Raw genomic sequence first — 19,917 nt, 5'->3', positions numbered from 1 at the left:
TGAGAGTGCATATATATGCATGTGTGGTAGAATGGCTCAAAGGTTTATCACACCTAATAGGTTCCCTTAGTTGAAGAAACTACAAATGCCAGTTCACATGCACTAATGCTTCTACATAAAGTTTTAAAGAACATTGAACTACAAATGCTTTAATGATTGAACTTTTCCAACTGAAAATCAGACAAAAAATAATTAAAATTCATCTAAAATTTTTAATATCATATAATAAAATGTTCATAGGAGAAGATGAAGAACATATGTTGTGCGGTTGATTATTACACTTGATTGTATATGAATATATGAATGAATGGTTGCTAGGCGAGCACAACTACAACCTTCTCTGCTGCTAGAAGGTCGAGCTCCCCCTCCACCACTGCTTGCTGGTCCACAAAGATCAAGTTCCTTATGGGGGTGATCAATAAACCCTAATTTTTTAGTGCGATCTCAACTTCACCGGTCTTAGCCTAGAAGCCTAAAACAAAACATAATTGGGTGATGGCCATTTTTATCAACTGATATTTTATTTTTCGGTCTATCCCATGGTACCAGACGAGCTCCTAAAAGAGCTATGAAGACATAGCTGCTATACTTAACCAATGCAGCCAAGGTCTGACATGATGGATCTAGATTGGTCTGAACCCCTACATGACCTAATCAATTCGATGAGGCACTTGTCATCCATTTTCATTGTTCAACTGTCAGTTATGTCTAGTCTATCCAGAAAATAAAATCGGGCCTTGGTCCATGGTCCGATTTTATTTCACCATGGCCCAATTTTATTTCAAGTTGTTGCCCAAAAGTTATATCTTGTTTCTACCCAACCCACTGGTCTAGGCTTGTTCCCTCTTATCTTGATCAAAGATTCAGGTTCTAGGCTTGTCATCCCTTGCAAGCACTATCAAGTGGTTTTAGGTTTGGACTTTTATTAGTCTCAACCCAAAACAAAGTCAGAACTCTGACCATACATGCTTGCCGTATTGCTCCAATGTGGTGATTTGATTTTTCTTAATATCATGACATTGATAGCTAGGTTAGAAGGCTAGAATATTTCATGGAGAAAGATTTCGTCCATCTGTGTCCCACTTCTGTTGTTGGACAATAGCAGACAGAGTAGTTGGTATCCCAAGCACTGAACTTGGCCTGAGTTTGGTGGCTTGGCCACCTTTCATGAGGGGATCACACAAGCACACAATTCATGTGAAAGATGTAGATTATGACCACAAATTTGTCATCTCATAGCCAGCATTGAACAAGAAAGAAACAAATTCCCAATTCTTTTCCATGAATCTTTTATTTCCTTCTAATAAAATAAACAGCAAGCAGTCAAAGCCGAATTTGTCATCTTCCTCAGATGTAAGAAGAAGAAGAAAAATCTACCCTTTTGTTCTAGCTGTTAATCTAAGAGATCAATTTCCAATATCCTGCAGATAAGTTGATGTTGAAGGCCAAATTTTTTTATAAAAAAATGCAAAGGGAAGCAAAACCACCTGAAATTTATCAATAAGGAAAGAAGATTATAAGGAAAAATAAAATGAAGAAAATAGAAAACAAGTTGTCTCTGTTCAGATACCCTCGCAAAAATTACATTATAGTGGACCCAATTTTCCACTGAAGTTTACAGAAACTAAGAAGTTGCTTTGGATTACTAAGTATGGACCAATCACTGAGAAGAGATAAAACCTCAGACCTCAAGGTGTACCGGTTCAAGATCTCACTCATAAAAGCTAGCAAAAAAAAATATAATTTGGGATTTTTCGTCTTTATAAATATCCAAAATCTTTTCAATGCACAATCAATATGAGAATAAACATATAGTCTGACATATTCTTCCCATTTAAGTCCTAGTATCTACACCAACTTAGGAGCCTAAATCTATTCAAATTCAAACATTAACTAGAATCGACTTGTAGGTAGCCACAAAAGGACTTGTGCCTCTACATGGCTTGTGGACCGACTATTTTTATACTATTTATAATGATCTAGGGCATTACCCAAAGGGCAAGCCAAGAGATTTAATTTATATTCCTAAAAATTAGAACAAAAATAGAATGATTGACACCAGAAATTCAACTAAATCTTGGTACAGGTCCCTTATGCACAAACTCAGTTTGGAGAGACAGACATTCAGACAATTCTCTATGACTATTGAAATATATGAAAAAGAAACTGAAGCTAACCCATTGATTTCCAACTTTCAATACTTTACCAATTGAACTAGAGAGAATTTTTCTTTTTCTAAAAGGAACATGGACAAAGGAGGATCGAAGCTAGCACATTGGTACAGAATTCTTAGTAACTTTACCAATTGAACTAGTTAAATTTCTTTTTTCTTTTAGCAGAACATGGTTAAAGAAAAAAAATTCAAAACCAACTAATTAGTACCTAAGGATATTGGCTTCGCCAAGCCGACTAGTCTATTTTTGAGAAATAAAGCAACCTTCGGCGATTTTATACCAAACTAAACTAGTTGGATTTTTTTCCTTTTTTAGAAAAGGATGGATAGGAATACACTGAAAGCCAACTAATTAACACCAAATCAAGAGTGATTTTACCAATTTAACTAGTGGATACCCTCCTTCTAAAAACTATATATTTTTGTTGATAAACCTTATAAAAGTTCTTACTAGATTGGCAACCACTCACAATCTTTGTTTGGACCCACCGTGGCTGGTGGAACCACTTTGGTCACGTGCCTGTCACATGTTATTTGCTTTTTTCTATTTTTTCCACGAGATGATTACGAAGCAAAGCACATGGAACATGCCTTTTTTTAGCATAAACAAAATCATTGTCTCCCATGTTGTTGTAAGATTGGTGGATTCTTTACAACGTTTTCCACAACTCCATTGAAAAAAATAAAATTATACTAACTTACAAAGCCTTTCCTGCTAATTTACATAATAAAATAATTAAATAAATAACATTGTCGGCAGACGCAATCTAACACTTAGTCAATTCCTCCAAGCCACAACCAAGGAGTAAGACAAAATTTTTCCCCAAAAAAAAAAATAGAAGTCTGATTATAATAATTATGGGGGAGCAAGAGCATATCCAGCAATCAAGCTGAAGTAATTGAGCTAGCTCAAATCCACCTCAGCATTATAGATATAAATCCTCAAAGAATCTTCCATCCATCTCATCATATATTCTCCAATTATTGCTTATTTCGGTAGAACATGCAACAAAAAAAAATAGATTGATAAGTATTCCCTCCATTGACCAGATTATAAGTTTTTGTCCCTAAGTTTTAAAGCTTCTTTAATTTCCGATCTTTAGTAAATGTACGCACTTATTCTCTAATATGTACGTAATTATAAACAACTATGTACGCATAAATATAATTATGTAGTATTAATATAACTGCGTGCAAGTATTTGTATAAGTGTATGCAACATAAACATTTTTCTTTCTAGAAATATGATTTTTGGGAAGAAGATTTCTAGGAAGAGAATGTCTGAGAATGTACTTTTAGTATGTTTGGTTAAACATGGAAAAGTGACAGATTTTCAGAGTGCTTATGTTTTGCTGACTATCCACTTTTCTGGGAAAGTTATGTTTAATTCCTATTATACCCTTAATAAAAATTAGGTCTTCAATGCCTCTTTAATGTTGAAGGGCCTTTTTGAAAAAAAAATAAAGATGGAGTGATCCCACCTCATGGGAAATTAACTTTCCGATATTTCTCATAGGAAAGACTTTTCCATGAAATGTGGGAATCATATTCCCATAGAAATACAACTTTTCCATCTTTCTCGTATGAAAACTCCAACCAAACAAGAGACATTTAATTACTTTCTCGTTGACCATACTTTCCTCCCTTCTTTTCCCGCGAACCAAACGAGCCCATAAAGAACCAGATGTTAATTTCCGCTAAACAAAAAATCGCAACCATTGAATCGATAAATATCCTCCATCCAACCACAAACAAAAATACATGTATCTACCTACTCTCACAGCTGACCCTCCCCATCCAAAAATTCTCTGCCGAGCTGTTGCTGACGCGGCAGCCTTATCTGCCTCGTCATTTTCTATATATAACAATAAAAGGATTAAATTCGTTTCCTCTTTGTTATTTTAGCTTTCCATTTCAACCGCCTCGGTCGTTTTCACTGTTCTTCTCCGTGTCCCAGATTTTATATAACAACTCTTGGTACGACTCCAAGAGCCTCATTCCATCATCCAAAGAGGTGAAGAGAAGAGGAAAGGAGAAGGCTAGTAATCCACTATTGATTTCTTGAAGAATGAGGAATTCAGCCGACTGCAATAGCTTCCGGCGATGGCACGAGGCCGGCAACGAGTTCGTCCCGCCGGCCGACGTCCAAATCGTAACCTCCGGCGGCCGGAGCATCCCGGCCCATTCCGCCGTTCTGGTAAGTAATACGAACTCTCCTTTTGATCTTCTTGTCTGTGTTCCTCTTCTCCTTCGGCATTCATATTAATTGTGCCAATGGACATGAAGGCCTCGGCTTCGCCGGTGTTGGAAAAGATGCTGTACCGCTGCCGGATTGGTTTGAATTCACAGAGAATAATTCAGATTTTGGGCGTCCCCTGCGACGCAGTCGTCGCCTTCATTCAGTTCTTCTACTCCTCGAGGTATATACATAGTCTTCGTTTATAAATGGATTAATCTTATTGAATTGTAAGAGAAGATGAGTGATTGGTGATATTTCGATCGACTGCAGGAGCGTTCTGTCGTCGAGGGAGGGGGAGGAGGCGATGGAGAGATATGGAATTCATCTCTTGGTGCTGTCTCATGCCTACCAGGTGAAGTGGCTGAAGAGAGGGTGCGAGGAGGGGGTGGCGGCGAGGTTGCGAGCGGAGGAGGTGGTGGACGTGCTGAAATTGGCCAAGCTTTGCGATGCGCCGAGGCTGTACCAGCGTTGCATGAGGCTGGTGGCCGAGGATCTCGCGTCGGCGGTTCGGTCGGAGGGGTGGCGCTTCATCCAGAGGCACGATCCCTTGCTCGAGCAGGAGATCCTGCAGCTCGTCGAAGATGCTGACCAGGTTGGTGCTCTTTGTCTTGCATGTAGGCCATGACTGGAAATCTACAACTTATTTCTTCTGAATTTATGTAGGCCAATGCACCATTAGAAATCTTTTCTTCTCATTTCCATTTCGAGTTGATTCAATCAAAAGAGCAACTCTCAATGGAACTCCATGATCATGAATGATCGACATGAATCATCTACAATGAATTGCAGCATAGAATGATTGATATAAAGAAAGATGTTGCCAAGGTTCCACACGGATCATGTAGATCATTCTCCTGCATGAATCTATGACTCTTCAATGGGATCAACCTCTTCAATGTTCGTAAAATTTAGAAACATGCAGTACCTGCTCCTTTTCCAAACAAAAACAAACGAGCAGGACCTAAAAGGAAGCATAATATTCTAGGTTCATTGGAACTAACCAAATTGTAAACACTCAATGAATTCTTGTGGCTGGAATAGTTCATTCATTGTAATTAACCAAATTGCAGACACTTGGTGAATTCTTGTGAGTGGATAGATTAAGTTTCACACACAAGTTTGGTTAATAGTATACACATTTCTCAATTTAGGATAGTTTTGAAAGATCAAGGATCTAGGTGATGCTATCCAAAAATTGATAAATATGCTAAATTAAACCTTTTCTTTGGCTGGACTATGCTATATTAAGCATGACAACAGCAAGATATGGATTACTCACAATCCTTATGATCTAAAATGTGTGCAGAGGAAGAAGAGATGGATGAGAGAGATGGCAGATCAAGAGATGTACCAACAACTGAGTGAGGCAATGGAGTCCCTCCAACACATTTGCACGGTGGGTTGCACGGTCGTCGGGCCTCACAACGGCGAGCCCCCGAGTAGGAGCAAGGGCCCCTGCAGCTTTCGCACGTGCGAAGGGCTGCAGCTCCTCATCCGCCACTTCGCCACGTGCGGCAAGAAATTGTCCCCTGGTGGTTGCATCCATTGCAGGCGCATGTCGCAGCTCTTCCAGCTCCACTCCTCCATCTGCGACCAATCCGACTCTTGCAAGGTTCCTCTCTGCAAGTGAGTCCAATTCCATATATATATACCACCTACCTGCCCATTGATACTGTCTTTATGTTTCAGTGTTTCATTCAGAAACTTGTTAGCTAATATTCTCACATTTCATGTCTATTAATTTAACGCAGGCAATTCAAATCAAAGATGCAAATGGATGGCAAAGTAGATAAGACATGGAGGCTTCTGGTGAAGAAGGTTGTTACTGCTAGAGTAATGTCTTCTTTGGCCAAGAGAAAGGGACCAGAAGAAATCCAGAAGACATGGTTAAGATACACAGGCACAAAGTGACTTCTCCTCATTTAGATTTTTTTTTCCCTTGTTTTTTCATTCTTTAAAACAAAACAAAGTTTGTAAATCCTGATTCTTTTGTACTCTCATTGTATTTATTCTTTCTATATTCTTGTGAGATCTGGAACTCATACTCCATGCAACTTATCAAAGCTTGATGTAGGTGATTACATGATGAATTATGCTCAATGTGTTGGATCTTCTATAATGTACTGATGTGGATATTGTGATAATAATTCACAAACTACATCAGACATAAGTACATGCATGCATACATGTACATATGAACTCTAATATGTGCATCATGGTTGCATTGGATATAGAAAAAGAGACCTGGTTGTGGAATCTATTCAATGGTGGCTCCAATTTGTTGGTGTACAAAGCAGCTAATCAAAGATATAGAACCCTAAATAGAGTCTCTCCTAAGAAATTGCCTATAGTTTCTTTGCCTCCATATAGCCTACAAAAGAGGAGTCATGAGTGAGTCCTATAAAAGACTTGATATTTTAAGGAAACACATATCCCTCTAGCTAGACTATAGAACTCACATGGTGTTGGGAGTAGTTTTGATGCCAAAAGAACTACAAAGATGCGCATGTCTGCATGGAATTCAAAAAGCAAAACATTGATGTATGGCGAAGTCAAGGTAGATCATTATCATGCCCCCCACGGTTCTCTTAGGTATCAAATGTTTTCAACCATTTGAAAGCTAAACCTAAATAAAGAGAAGATGCATGCTAAGTACACCATTGTTTAAGGATTTGCAAGAAGGATCCGATTAAAAAAAAAACCCAACATATTTGTTCCATCCCACAATATATACTAAATTTAAAAAAGTGAAGTTGCTCCCAACTTCTAAAAGCTTTAGAAGACACAAGTACCTATTCATCATTGAGAGACCAAAGGAGCCTACAAACTAGATACATAAGAAATTGGCTTAGATAAAAATCCAACTACAAGTTCATTGTACTACAAGAAGCATGATATAACGAAAGAGATCCTAACAATGGGTCTAGACATAAGATCCAAGATTGCTTCTATTTGTAGGACATCTTTTCCCTGTAGACAACTTTGTAATAATTTTCCACTACCACCCAACCTATAAAGCACCGTTTGCCTAACAGAAAATTTCTAGCCCTCCAAAACCCAATTATTTAAGATTGTCCTCCATTTCACCATATTGAGGCTGCCACTAACTTAATTTTCCCATAAGATAGAAAATTTCTATCATACATGACAAACATTGTCTCCACGGATCATGTTTCCAAATGATATTTACTTCCGTATGGAAACAGTTCTTAGATGGAAGATATTTTTGTATTTTAGGGGGAAAGGGATGACATTCCTCTTCACTTACTTTGTAAACACACACATGCACCCTTATGGCCTGCCCACATGCTCATGTCATCTTATTATATCTCATTACACGCATATATATATATATATATATATAAACATACACATACTAAAATGGGAGACTTTGCTTCAGTAGAGCTCTTCTTTCGTCACCTATACGGGTATTAGAGCTCTCCAAGTGGAAATAGTTATTAGATTGGGGGTATTTTTATATTGAAAAAAAGGAAGGCATTTCATAGGAAACATTGCATCTATGCGCCATATTTATTTACTTCCATATTCAAACGGTTCTTATATGGAGGGTATATATCATTGTAGTTTGGGTGGAAGTAGAAGGCATTTCCCCGCACTTATTATCTTTCTGAATATATACATGCACCCTACTACCCACCCATATGCTCATATCATTCTATCGTATCCCATTATTGTCATACATATACACACATACACACATGCATATATAGGCATATACATAGATACATACATACATACATACATACATATATATATATGTATGTATGTATGTATGTATGTATGTATGTATGTATCTATGCACGTATGTTTGTATGCTAAAATAGAGGCTCTGCTTCAATAGAGCTCTCTGTTTACCATGTGTCCAAATAATAATTACTTTCACATGAAAGCACTTCTTGGATGGATGGTATTTTTATATTGGAAAAAAAAGGAAGGGCATTTTGTGGGAAACATTGTGTCCAAAGGCTACTTTTTTCCAAACTATATTTACTTCCACATGGAAAAGGTTTTTAAATGGAGGATTTTTTTATAGTTTAGGAGAAAGAAAGCTCTGCTTCGGTAGAGCTTTCGGTTTACCTCCTATACAGATATTAGTGCTCTCCATTCACTACGTGTCTAAACAATATTTACTTTCACTTGATAACACTTCTTTGATAAAGGGGATTTTGGTGTTGGGAGAAAAAGAAAGATCCATGGGGAAACATTGCATCAATAGGCCAAGTTTTCAAATGATATTTACTTTCACATGGAATAGTTCTTGGATAGAGGGTATTTTTGTAGTTAGAAGAAAATGGAGAGAGTTTCCTTGCACTTAATTACATGCTTTCTGAATACCCACATGCACCCCTACTGCCCACCCATATGCTTATGTCATTCTAACTTATCCCATTACATGCAGATACACACACACTAAAATGGAGGCTCTACTTTAATAGAACTCTCCATTCTCCTTTTATATAGATATTTGAGCTCTCGGTTCACTAGATCTCCAAAAAATGTTTACTTACATATGAAAATACTTATTGGATCGAAGGTATTTTTGTATTGGAAAAAAAAGGACTTCATGTGAAACATTGCATTCATGGGCCATGCTATTTTTGTATTGCATGTTATTTGTAGTTTAGGGGGAAAGAGAGGCTATTTCCCATCATATTACTTTCTAAACACCCATATGCAACCCTAAGGCCCACCTACGGTCCTACATGCGCATGTTATTCTATCTTATCTCATTGCATGCATGTGTATATATATACATATACTGATATAGAGGCTCAACTCCAACAGAGCTCTCCATTGGCTACCTCTATAGATACTAGAGCTTTCTATTAGATAGGTGTCAAACAATATTTTCTTTCACGTGGAAATACTTCTTGGTTTAAATGTATTTTTGTATTGAAAAAAAAAGATGGTATTCTGTGGGGAACATTACATCCGTGAGCAAGATTTTCAAATGATATTTACTTCCACGCAAAAATGGTTCTTAGATAAAGGGTGTTGGGGGAAAACCCAAGTCATGCCAACTCGGAGGCGCTCGACCAAAGAGCGCCGACCAGGAAGGCGCCCGACCAAGGAGCGCCGACCAGAGAGGCGCTCGACCAAAGAGCGCCGACCAGGAAGGCGCCCGACCGAGGAGCGCCGACCAGAAAGGCGCTCGACCAAAAAGCGCCCGACCTCATAACAGGACACTCCGCTAAGCAACCGGCTCGGCTCGACACCCGTGCTGAGCCCGTGCCTTAGCCAAATATCCAACCCCTGCCTAATTCTCTAGAGGATCTGACAACTAAATACACGACTCCACCGTACTCTGTTACCATCCTTAAGCCATTAAGGCACGTGACCTCCGCAGGCCTCCGGCACGCCCTATCATTAATGCGTGTGACCCCTGCGGGCCTCCGATGCACTCAACCATTAAATGAACACGGCTCAAAATGATCTCCGGATCACTGGACCATCAAAGCGTATGGCTCTCCCTGATCACCGGTTCACTCAGCAATCAATGCACTTGCCATCTACGAACCCCAGGCCCACCACGGCCGGCGGTTCAACCACTCCAACGGGTCCGATCAACCATGACAGTTCGCTGACTCCGGTCTAATCCGGCCTTATTCTCCACAACGCCATTAATGAGCATGATCGTGCCCAATTATCACGAAAAAGACAAATTACCCTGTCACATCCCAAGTAACATAATATCTTTCTATAAAAGAGAACCTGGGGGGAAGAAAGGGGAGGGACAGAAACAAACATTCTCCTCCTTTACTCCCCTCACATACTAGCCCCCTCTGACTTAAGCTTCGGAGGGCCGGCGCCGAAGAATCCGGCCACCGGCTTTCTTGCAGGATTCTCCAGGAGGACGCCACCAGCCGACGCGCCGCCACCCACTGTCCCGGCAGCGGAGCTCCTCCCCCCTCAGTTCGCGGCCGCCCCCGAGTCCAATTTCCAGCAACAAAGGGTATTTTATAGTTTAGAAGGAAGAGGAGGGATTTTCCTGCACTTTCCTGCATTGAAGGTATTCTTGTATTGGGAAAAAAAAGGAGAGCATTTCGCTACGCTTACTTGCATTGAAGGTTTTTTTTTGTATTGGGAAAAAAGTGAGGGCATTTCATGGGGAACATTACAGCCATGGGCTAAGTTTTCAAACGATATTTCCTTCTATGCAGAAATGGTTCTTAAATGGAGGGTAGCTCACCTACGCCTCTACAGCCCACCCACATGCTCATATCATTCTATTTTATCCGATTACACACAAATAAGTTATATATATATATATACACTAAAATGGAAGCTCTACTTCAGTATAACTCTCTATTCACCTCCCATATAGACATCAAAGCTCTACGTTAGCCATGTGTCCAAACAATATTTACATTTCACACGGAAACACTTATTGGACAAAGAGTGTTTTTGTATTTGGAAAACATGGAGGGAATTTCATGCTAAACATTGTGTCTATGGGTCATGTTTCTAAACGATATTTACTTCCTCTCGAAAATGATTCTTAAATAGAGGGTACTTTTGTAGTTCAGGAGGAAGGGAAAATCACTTCCTTATACTTACTTTCTAAAGACCTACAAGTAGCCCTACGGCCCACCCATATGGTCATGTTATTCTTATCTTATCCCATTACACACTAGGGCTACTATATACCATGAGAGTTTGTGGATTCTTCTTCTCAAACAACTATCTCTTAGAAGCCCCCACAACCGAATTATGTCAAGATGAATTTTGATTGTTCAATTCGGCCTGATTCTGCCGATGACGGATTTGTTATTCGAAAACATATGGCATGATTGTTATATGCTTCATCTATTCCAATTAACATGAAATTTGTTCTAATGGTTGTGTCTATATTTCAGAATGAGAATTGGAGACCGTAATCACACCAGTTAATGGCAAGGAATCTTCGCAACATGAACAACAAGCTTCTTTGTTCTACCATGTTTGTATTCTCATGCATTAATTTTTTTTTTTTTTGGTATATCGGCAACTCACACTAATCTCGCATGAGTATAACCAGCACAATCAAAACAAAGAAAACTACTCAAGGTTGAAGGAGCATCTAACTTCTGTGTCCAAAGAATCTCCCCGGTGTGCTGAGCAACATACGTAACCACCCCGTCGGCCGCCCTATTTGCCTTTCGGTATACATGGGCGAGTTGGAAGGAATTACACTCGCTCGCCAACCGCCAAATGTCGCTAAGGAGCGGGTGCTTTGCTCCCTCCGCCCTCCGTGTAGAATCCACTCCACTACCACTACCACCACTGAGTCTTCTTTCAGAATGATGTGTTTGGCTCCTAGCACCCGTCTAGCATAGACAATGCCCTGCCACGCATTCATGTTCTTCGAGAAGCTAATTGCATGAAAGATTGGCCAGCCAACTTCTCAAAGTATCAAATGGGCTGAAAGGATTTGGATGCAAGGATTTCCACGTACATCACACGTAAGAGGACCAACTCATCATTTTAAAACGGATTAGAGCCCATAAAAGTCATCTCCTCTCTCTCTCTCTCTCTCTCTCTCTCTCTCTCTCTCTCCCGCATCGGCGCCACCTCACCGAGTCATCGCCCATGCGTTCACGCTATAATTCACCCCTCCCAATCTCCCACCACCCTCGGATGGTGCCACCTTTCACCCATCCAACGGTCGCAAAAGAACAGGCCAAAAGCTATGCCTTCGACTTTGAATTAGTTGATCGGGGTAGTATCAACCATTAGGGCGTCTTGTACAACGTATCAGATATGGCTGGCCAGGAACGTCCGGGTGTTTGGAGAGCGGTGGCTATCCCAGCGGTTTATGATGGAGCATGCCTGTGCTCAAGCTGATGGGATTATCCATGTAGAGTCTGCTCATAGACCTTATATAGCTCGGGACACCTGGGGCTCCCACATTGCTTCGGCAGCTCCACATAGGGTATTCTTTACCTCGGAGCCCCTACCCTTGAGTTTCCTCGAGGTCAATTTTGATGGCTCTGTCTTGTATGGTGGCAGGAAGGGAGGGGCCGGATTTATTGTTAGGGGCCCGGGTTCTGATGCGGTGGCAGCAGGGGGCTGTCAGATTTTTGATACTTCGGTTCCAGGGGCAGAACTGCGAGCGGCCTGGATGGGTCTGTCTTACGCACGGCGGGTGCTCCACGCGAGCTCGATTCTTCTAGAGGATGACTCGGTTACGGTGATCAGCTGGATCCGTAGGGGCCCGAGCAGTCATGGTGGTGCCCATTCCTTACTTTGTGACATTTGGATGATAGCGAGGGAGGGTGTTACATTACAGGCTATGCATGCGTATCGTGAGGCCAATGGGGCAGCTGACTGGGTGGCAGCGTATGTAGCGTGCCACTCGGAAGGTACCTTATGGGCCGGGGAAAGAGAGATGCCCGGAGCACTTCGGGATCTTTTGTATTCTGACTTTATAGGATGTATTCGTACCCGCCATGTATGAATCGCCTGCTTTAGAAAAAAAAAAAAAAAAAGAAAAAAGAAAGAAAGAAAGAAAGAAAGAAAGAAAGTAGTATCACGCGGCAAACGTAAAAAACGGTAGCCCACCAACACGTAATTTTTATTACCCGCCGCTCAGATCCACTACCAATTCGAAGCTATTATTTGCACTGCACGATTGTCAAATGACACGTGCACTGCAGTATTGGGCCATGAGACACGACGGTGTAATTTTTTCTAATTATTTTTGACATACATATAGAATAGATTTAATAAAATAAAATAAATTTGAAAAAAAAGAAAAAAATAGAGGTTCAAAATTTGTGCTAAATTCTCCATTCATCATGTAAGTATCAGTATTAATTATTTTTTTTATTTTAAATAATAAGTAGGATACTCATGTGATATGATTTTTTATCGTAAATCATATTAATATTGTTATCACACGAATTGTATGCTAGTACGTAACTAAAATAGAGATTCAAAATTTGTGCTAAATTCTCCATTCATCACGTCGGCAACTGCATTAATAACTTTATTAATAAAATTTTATATTTTGAATAATTAGTAAGATACTCATGTAATATGATTTTTTATCATAAATCATATTAAATAATTTTTAATTTTGGATAATAATAGAACTCTCATCAAATATAGTTCTTTATTTTAGATATTTTATTATTATTATTATATATATATATATATCTAAAATAACTTGATGGGAATTCATCAAACTTTCCATACTTGATGGGAATTTTTAGCTTTTAAATAATTTAATAAATTTTAATATCCTCCTTGTTAGTAAATAAATTTCTTATTTTTGATAAATTAATCTTTTATAATATATTATTTAGTATTTTAATAATCGGTTGTCTTTTATAATTACATCCGTATTCCTATGTTTATGATCCATGGCTTCTCGAATGTGAACAAGGCATCAGCCCAAGATGGTCAATCACAGCGTCCAAAACCAGAACAAGTCAACCAGCTTGCTGCTGGCTTGACGCGTGTCCCGACACGGATGCTTGTTGTTGGATTTTTCAAACTTGGAGGGCTCCATCACCAACGGAAAATTTTATTTTATTTTATTTTTCGTGAGTGGTGAGGGATTGCGAGGCACGTGCCTGGAAATCTGTGCTTTGACTTGGTTTTCTACAAGAGAGCCTCTGGGCTCCGCCGCGTAGTTGGTCCCGTGACCGCGTGCCGTACGGAACATTGACCTGCTTGGAGATGTTCAAACCCCTACTCTAGAAGCAGGAAATTATTAGAATCTAAATAGCTGATTATGCTGAAAATTTTAGTAAATTTATAGACCAATCCAATATAATCAGCAAAATTATAGAATTATAGATTAAAGTAGATCTTATTCATAAGCACCGAAAAGTAGTTTTAGAATGGATTGATCTGAATCCCATAAGAAAAAAACTACTCCTTTGATTCTATATAGTCCACTTCAAAACTATTTCTAGAATATAGGCCTACTCAGCTTGTGATCCTATGATTTTACTGGTTATATTAATCCAATCTACAAATTCAATAAAATTTTTAGTCCATTTATCTAAAGAGGCTCTTCGATGGATTAAGTTCAGCATGGACCACCCCATTACACATAAAAGGAAGAATAACAAGGAAAAAAATTTCTATTGAACATATTACTTTTTGGTTGGACTGGTCCATGGTAAATCTAATCCAACTAGGGGTGCAAATGAGTCAAGTCAAGTTGGATCATAAGTGACCCCGATCTAATTTGGTTTCTTATTCGAGTTCTAATTTTGGACCCAGACCCAACCCAATAGAAGATTGGGTCGAGTAAGGTCAGTTCCATCGCTACAATTTTTGACTCAACGGGTCATTCAAGTTAGGTCGATCCATGTATAACCCGGATCCAATCTAAAAAATTCGGGTTCGAGTCGAGTCTGGTTCGAGTCAATCCAACTATAGCTTTAGAACTTATTTGTACCTCCACAGGCTACGACGCACGGGCCCAAATAATTTTATAAATTCAGGTCGGGTTGTAGGATTGAAAATCCAAAATTATCTAAATTTCAAATGGGTCGGATCGAGTTGTAAGATTGAAGCCCAACATTATCCAATTTCAAATAGATCGGATCGGGTCGTAGAATTGAAAACTCAAATTTTAAATGGGTCAGATCGGATCGAGTTTGAATTTAGTAAACCCAGACCCGACCTGAAAAATGGAATAGGTCCAATTTTAGAACCCGACCCGGCCCCACGGGTCCTCCAAAACAGGTTGGATCAAATCTAAGCGTGTTGGGTCGGGTTACGAGTCAACCCGACCTATTTGCAGCCTAAATCCAACTAATAATTTCTCCATGCAATAGGATAAGATATAAATATATCCACAAGATGTTCATATCTTAAGTTTTGCTAAACAGTAGGCACATAAATTTACAACTTGTTTGGTATCATTATTATTTTTATATTTTTATTTCTCTATAAGCAAGAAAATATTATGAAAAGACCAATATTGAAGATAATATTTGTACTAAGTTACTGCTATCTATTTTTTTTATTCTTACTTTTTTCGAGAGCAATAAATTTTTGCTTCCAAAAATTCAAAATATTTTACAGGCAATTTGAAGAAAAAATGAAAAGACTTAATCACAAAAGCTGTTTATCTATTTTAATATGTTTTCTTGAATTTTTAAAATACAAACAAAAAACAAGAGGAACGCAAAAGTAGCTCTCAAATATCATTAAAAGCTAGAATCAACTAGAAAATGAGCTGATTCCTAATATCTCCTAAATCCGAGATTTTCTACACCAAAAATATCCTCTTATTTGATGGACTTTTCAATAACAAGCTCGTTAATTCAATATATTAACGAATGAGCCAAGCTTGAAAAGGTTTATTATATATCAAGCTTGTCTGCCGCCTAAACACCCTTTCTTACACCAAGCGAGTGGGCAGCTTAATTAAGATTTGGTTCAATTTGGTTTGGTTGCAACTATAGTTAGGATCCAATAGACATTAAGGAATAATGTTTTCAGAAAAACCTCAGCTAATGAATAAAGAAAGTTTACTGCTATATCCATTCTACTGCTTTGTTTGGGGAAGAATGAGATTCCTAAAGGATTCAAATATTATCATAATCGCCATAGAAAGTTTGCCGGTCCAAGGTTAATTTCCATGGTATTCTATGAATAATGAGGTCTTCAAACCGTTGAATATATATGCATTAGTAATCCATAGGTGGAGCATATATAATACAAGCAATGCACAGTTTACCTCTGGCCAAGATATTAGGCTAAATTCTTATGTACGAAATACCAGAGATGGCCCTCCTCCAGAAGGTGATGACTTGCAATTGCCTGCTTATCTTGTAATGTGCTTGGAAATTTATGAACTAAAGTTAGTTACATTTGCAGCTTTTTAAACACAACAACTTCACCTTGGCCAAGTAATGGAGAACATAGAGTGGGTTAAAAAAATGAAGGAAAAAGAAGTTGAAGAATACAATGGTTAAGGCTAATCTGGATTCATGAGGGTAAATCCTGTATGTGTAAAGAAAAATCCAGGATTGATATCAGATAAGCACTCTAAAAAAAAACACTTGTAGATTATATTACGCCACTACTTACAAGACACCCACAGCAAAAACTTCGATCTATATAGATCCCAAAACTACTAGAAACGCAAAACAGTAGCCCTCCCCTCTCTTTCATGTTCTTGTGGGTTCTGAGAAAAATCTTACTTAGGTTTTCATGAGGAAGGCCACCATTACTTAAATCATGGCTCAAAACTATTATGTATTGGCCTTCGCCGCCTAACTGGAGCATAATCCGCATTCCACCACCAAGGCATCATCCCTTTCTTTGCCACAAATCTTCCCCTCGTTGCCGGCTGCTGATCCTGCAACCTCGTGGCGCCTTCCACATTCAGTAGATTTGCAAGGAACATTAAGAACCATCTTAGAAGTGCATCAATGAGAAGTTTATGATCCATAAACACATGCATAATACTAGAAAAGAAGTTGGATTGATGTCTTGATATATATATATATATATATATGTATATAAAGAGAGTGAGAGAGAGAGAGAGAGAGCAATGGAAGAGAAGATGTTTTACCAACTCTTGTTTGATGATGGATGAGCAAGGAGAGTCCTACAAGCATGAGAATGACTGCCCAAGCCTCTATTCTTGCAGACCCCATACTCCTCCCTTCCCCCCCCCCCCCCCCCCCTCCTTCTCTCTCTTTGTTTGGATTTGAACTAAAAGGATGCCACATCGGACCTCTACTGTCTTCCTCGAGTCAAAGACATGAGATTTGGTCCAGCATGAGGGAATTTAATAGTTTCATTCTGTCCCTCTATTTGCATAGGAGAACTAGACTCATATTCTAGAGACAAGAAGATCCTATAGTTTCAAGGGTGGGTCTATCTATAATAAGCTGTGGGGATTCTCCCTCTCTCTCCCTCTCTCTCTCTCTCTCTCTCTCTCTCTCTCTCTCTCGGGCTGATATCTTTCAGAATATTTTGTCTCATGTGAGCTCCACTAGCAGGTAAGCACATGACAGTTAAAAAGTAAAGGTTCATTGAGAAGAGAGGAGACATCATGAATGAGAAGTTCATATATTTAACCTTGGTTGATCATCTCGAGGGTACAGTGTAATGGACTAATGGTGAATCTGGGGCCACCACCATGAACATGTCAAGGCTAGACTTAGTGGAGTCAAGGCCAATAGACCTCATTATTGGTCGGCTCATGTATGGATGTAAAAGATAAGCTCAAGAAAACATAAGATACTATGTTGAGTTCTTTGAAATCTAAACTACTTACACAACATGACCCTTTTGATCAGAAATTTCTATTGTTTTGCATGAAATCGTCGCAGAATTAATGCTGGCTCTGATCCTAGAGTTTATAATGCAATCACCTAAAGATTTTGTCGACAAGATAATAAAACTTATTTAGTTCGGAACCAGAATTTCTAGAGAATAAGAAAGAAAAAAAAAACTTGGTAAACCCAAACTTGAGACTAGGGGACAAGTGATAATAATTTCTTCATCAAGATGGCATTAGCTCGGTAGTGGTCCCATGAATATGAAGTAGCTGAGGAGTTGAACCCAGTGACGAACTTGAATTTGCCCCACTCAGTTGACATTCATAAGCCCTATTCGGTATTACTTTTATTTATATACTTTATTTGTAAGAAGGAATAATTAATGTATTTATAAATAAGAAGGAATAATTAATGTATTTATAAATAAGAAGGAATAATTAATGTATTTATATATAACAAGGAATAAGTAGTGTACCATTCAATTTATAAACTCTTGACCAGGGTGCAAACAAACCGAGTTGCTCACGAGCAGCTTGACCTTGGCTTATCGAGAGCTTGTTCGAGCCGAACTCAGCTAGGAAATGTGCTGAGATCAAACACATTTTTGAGTTTGGATCATAAATGGGTTGGGTTTAAGTATTTTTGGATTTTAATTTTTCTGGATTCTTTTTTCGCTGCTCATTGGCTAGGAATCTTGTTCACTTTATCTTTTGAGTCAGAATTCTTTTTTAACTGCTTTAAATCGCGAACTAGAATAATTGTTTTTCGGGACTTGAAAGCACTTAGTTTTTTTTTTTTTTTTTGGGGGGGGGGGTTGGGGGGTGGTAAGTTGTGGATTCTCCCTTCAAACAAATGGGAGGAGCTGTAGCAATCAGTGGAGGGAAATGAAATCAAAGAACAATTAAAAACTTTCTTTTTATAGTATTGAGAATCTCAGTTGAAATAAAAGATCCAAACTCTGATTTGGATTTTGGCATAGGACAAAGATTGATGAGTGGGATGATCAATTTTTAAGGGAGTTTTTCTGCTGCATAGGGTGATAGACTTCAAAGAATTTTATTATGGAATCAAAGGTATACTAGGAGTGCTCAACCTCACAAATTCCTGAATTGAAAATGAGTCTAGCCTGAGCAACTTCGTACTTGGTACAGCTCACCTTATTTGGATACATATTGTTGGCATATAGAACTTTGCTCCATAGCTTAATGGGACGGAATGAAGAAAAATAGTCACATATTAGGATATATTTGAGCATTTGTATTTAACTTTAAAAGTTTGATTGGCTGGGATTAATTCAGTATGTAAAAATAAATTTCATATCAAATTACTGTGCTTGGTTAAAAAAGAGGATAAGATAAATGATTTAAAAAATAGTGGCTCCCATTCCTATTATTTTACTAAGAGAGAAGACAAAACAAATACCACTAGAAAGGTGGTTTTTCTTTTGCCACACTATATTACTGAGTAGAGGTAATGTAAAATTATCATTTCTTGATGAAAATACTCCCACTTATATTACATTAATTATATAAATATATATTATATTAGTATATTATATTTATATATTAGTTTCAATATATTAATAAATATACTATTTATAAATATATCAATCAAAATACACTTAATAAATATATTTAATTCTATATTATTTTATTATTAATATAATTATTATAAATTATTTTTTTATAATTAATATATTACATTATAAATAATATAAAATTTTAACAAAATATGAATAAATATTTATTAACTCATGTAAATATATTTCAATATTTAAAATGGCTAGCTTTCACATAAGTGGGCCACCCCTCATTCTATGCTGACCCGGGCCGGGGCTGGCTTTTTGGGAAGCCCGTTCCCACCGCGCTCACGGCCCGGCAGCAGGATGTTGAGGTTCGGAATTCGAAATGAAATTCTTGATTTGCCCGTTCCTAGTCGTCATGGGAAAGAAAGGCAGAAAGAAATAAGAAAGAGATTATTCCCCTAGAGCTTGTCCAGTACCACCAGTACTAAAAATGCATCTCCTTCGCCCGCGCGTGTCTACCTAGCGCGCCGCCTTGCATGCAAGCAAAGCGCTATTGGCGGCACTAATCAACAAATGGATTGAACAAAAAAAAATATCATTACTTAAATTGTTTATTCAAGAATTGTTAAAAATTTGGCAATATTCCACGTAAGATTACCTCCAACTAAATATAATAATCTTTTTTCAATATTATTTTTAGAGTAATTTTTCTACCAACAAG

The 19,917-nt window shown here is 38.3% G+C and overlaps 1 protein-coding gene and 1 long non-coding RNA gene across 2 annotated transcripts; one reads left to right on the top strand and one right to left on the bottom strand.

Annotated features, from left to right (window-relative positions):
- The first annotated feature begins 4,110 nt into the window (after positions 1–4,110).
- Positions 4,111–6,512, top strand: LOC103696612 (BTB/POZ and TAZ domain-containing protein 2-like). The gene is made up of 5 exons (XM_017840481.3): positions 4,111–4,370; positions 4,460–4,593; positions 4,683–5,004; positions 5,719–6,038; positions 6,164–6,512. The coding sequence occupies exons 1-5, from the start codon at positions 4,242–4,244 to the stop codon at positions 6,321–6,323; spliced, it is 1,065 nt and encodes a 354-aa protein (XP_017695970.2). The 5' UTR covers positions 4,111–4,241; the 3' UTR covers positions 6,324–6,512.
- Positions 6,513–16,428: 9,916 nt separating this feature from the next.
- Positions 16,429–17,048, bottom strand: LOC120112258. The gene is made up of 2 exons (XR_005513737.1): positions 16,957–17,048; positions 16,429–16,757 (listed from the first exon to the last, which is right to left on the bottom strand). It is a non-coding gene; the product is annotated as an uncharacterized LOC120112258 (long non-coding RNA).
- Between the last annotated feature and the right edge of the window lie 2,869 nt (positions 17,049–19,917).

This window comes from Phoenix dactylifera, chromosome 10 (assembly GCF_009389715.1).
Source record: "Phoenix dactylifera cultivar Barhee BC4 chromosome 10, palm_55x_up_171113_PBpolish2nd_filt_p, whole genome shotgun sequence".
NCBI classification, from domain to species: Eukaryota; Viridiplantae; Streptophyta; class Magnoliopsida; order Arecales; family Arecaceae; genus Phoenix; species Phoenix dactylifera.
This window is presented reverse-complemented; position numbering and strand designations above follow the sequence as displayed.

Excerpts from the sequence above, each read along its gene's own strand:
- LOC103696612 (XM_017840481.3), top strand. The coding sequence starts at position 4,242 with ATGAGGAATTCAGCCGACTGCAATAGCTTCCGGCGATGGCACGAGGCC. Across the intron at positions 4,594-4,682 it reads CAGTTCTTCTACTCCTCGAG|GAGCGTTCTGTCGTCGAGGG; the intron begins GTATATACATAG and ends GATCGACTGCAG. Across the intron at positions 6,039-6,163 it reads TGCAAGGTTCCTCTCTGCAA|GCAATTCAAATCAAAGATGC; the intron begins GTGAGTCCAATT and ends AATTTAACGCAG.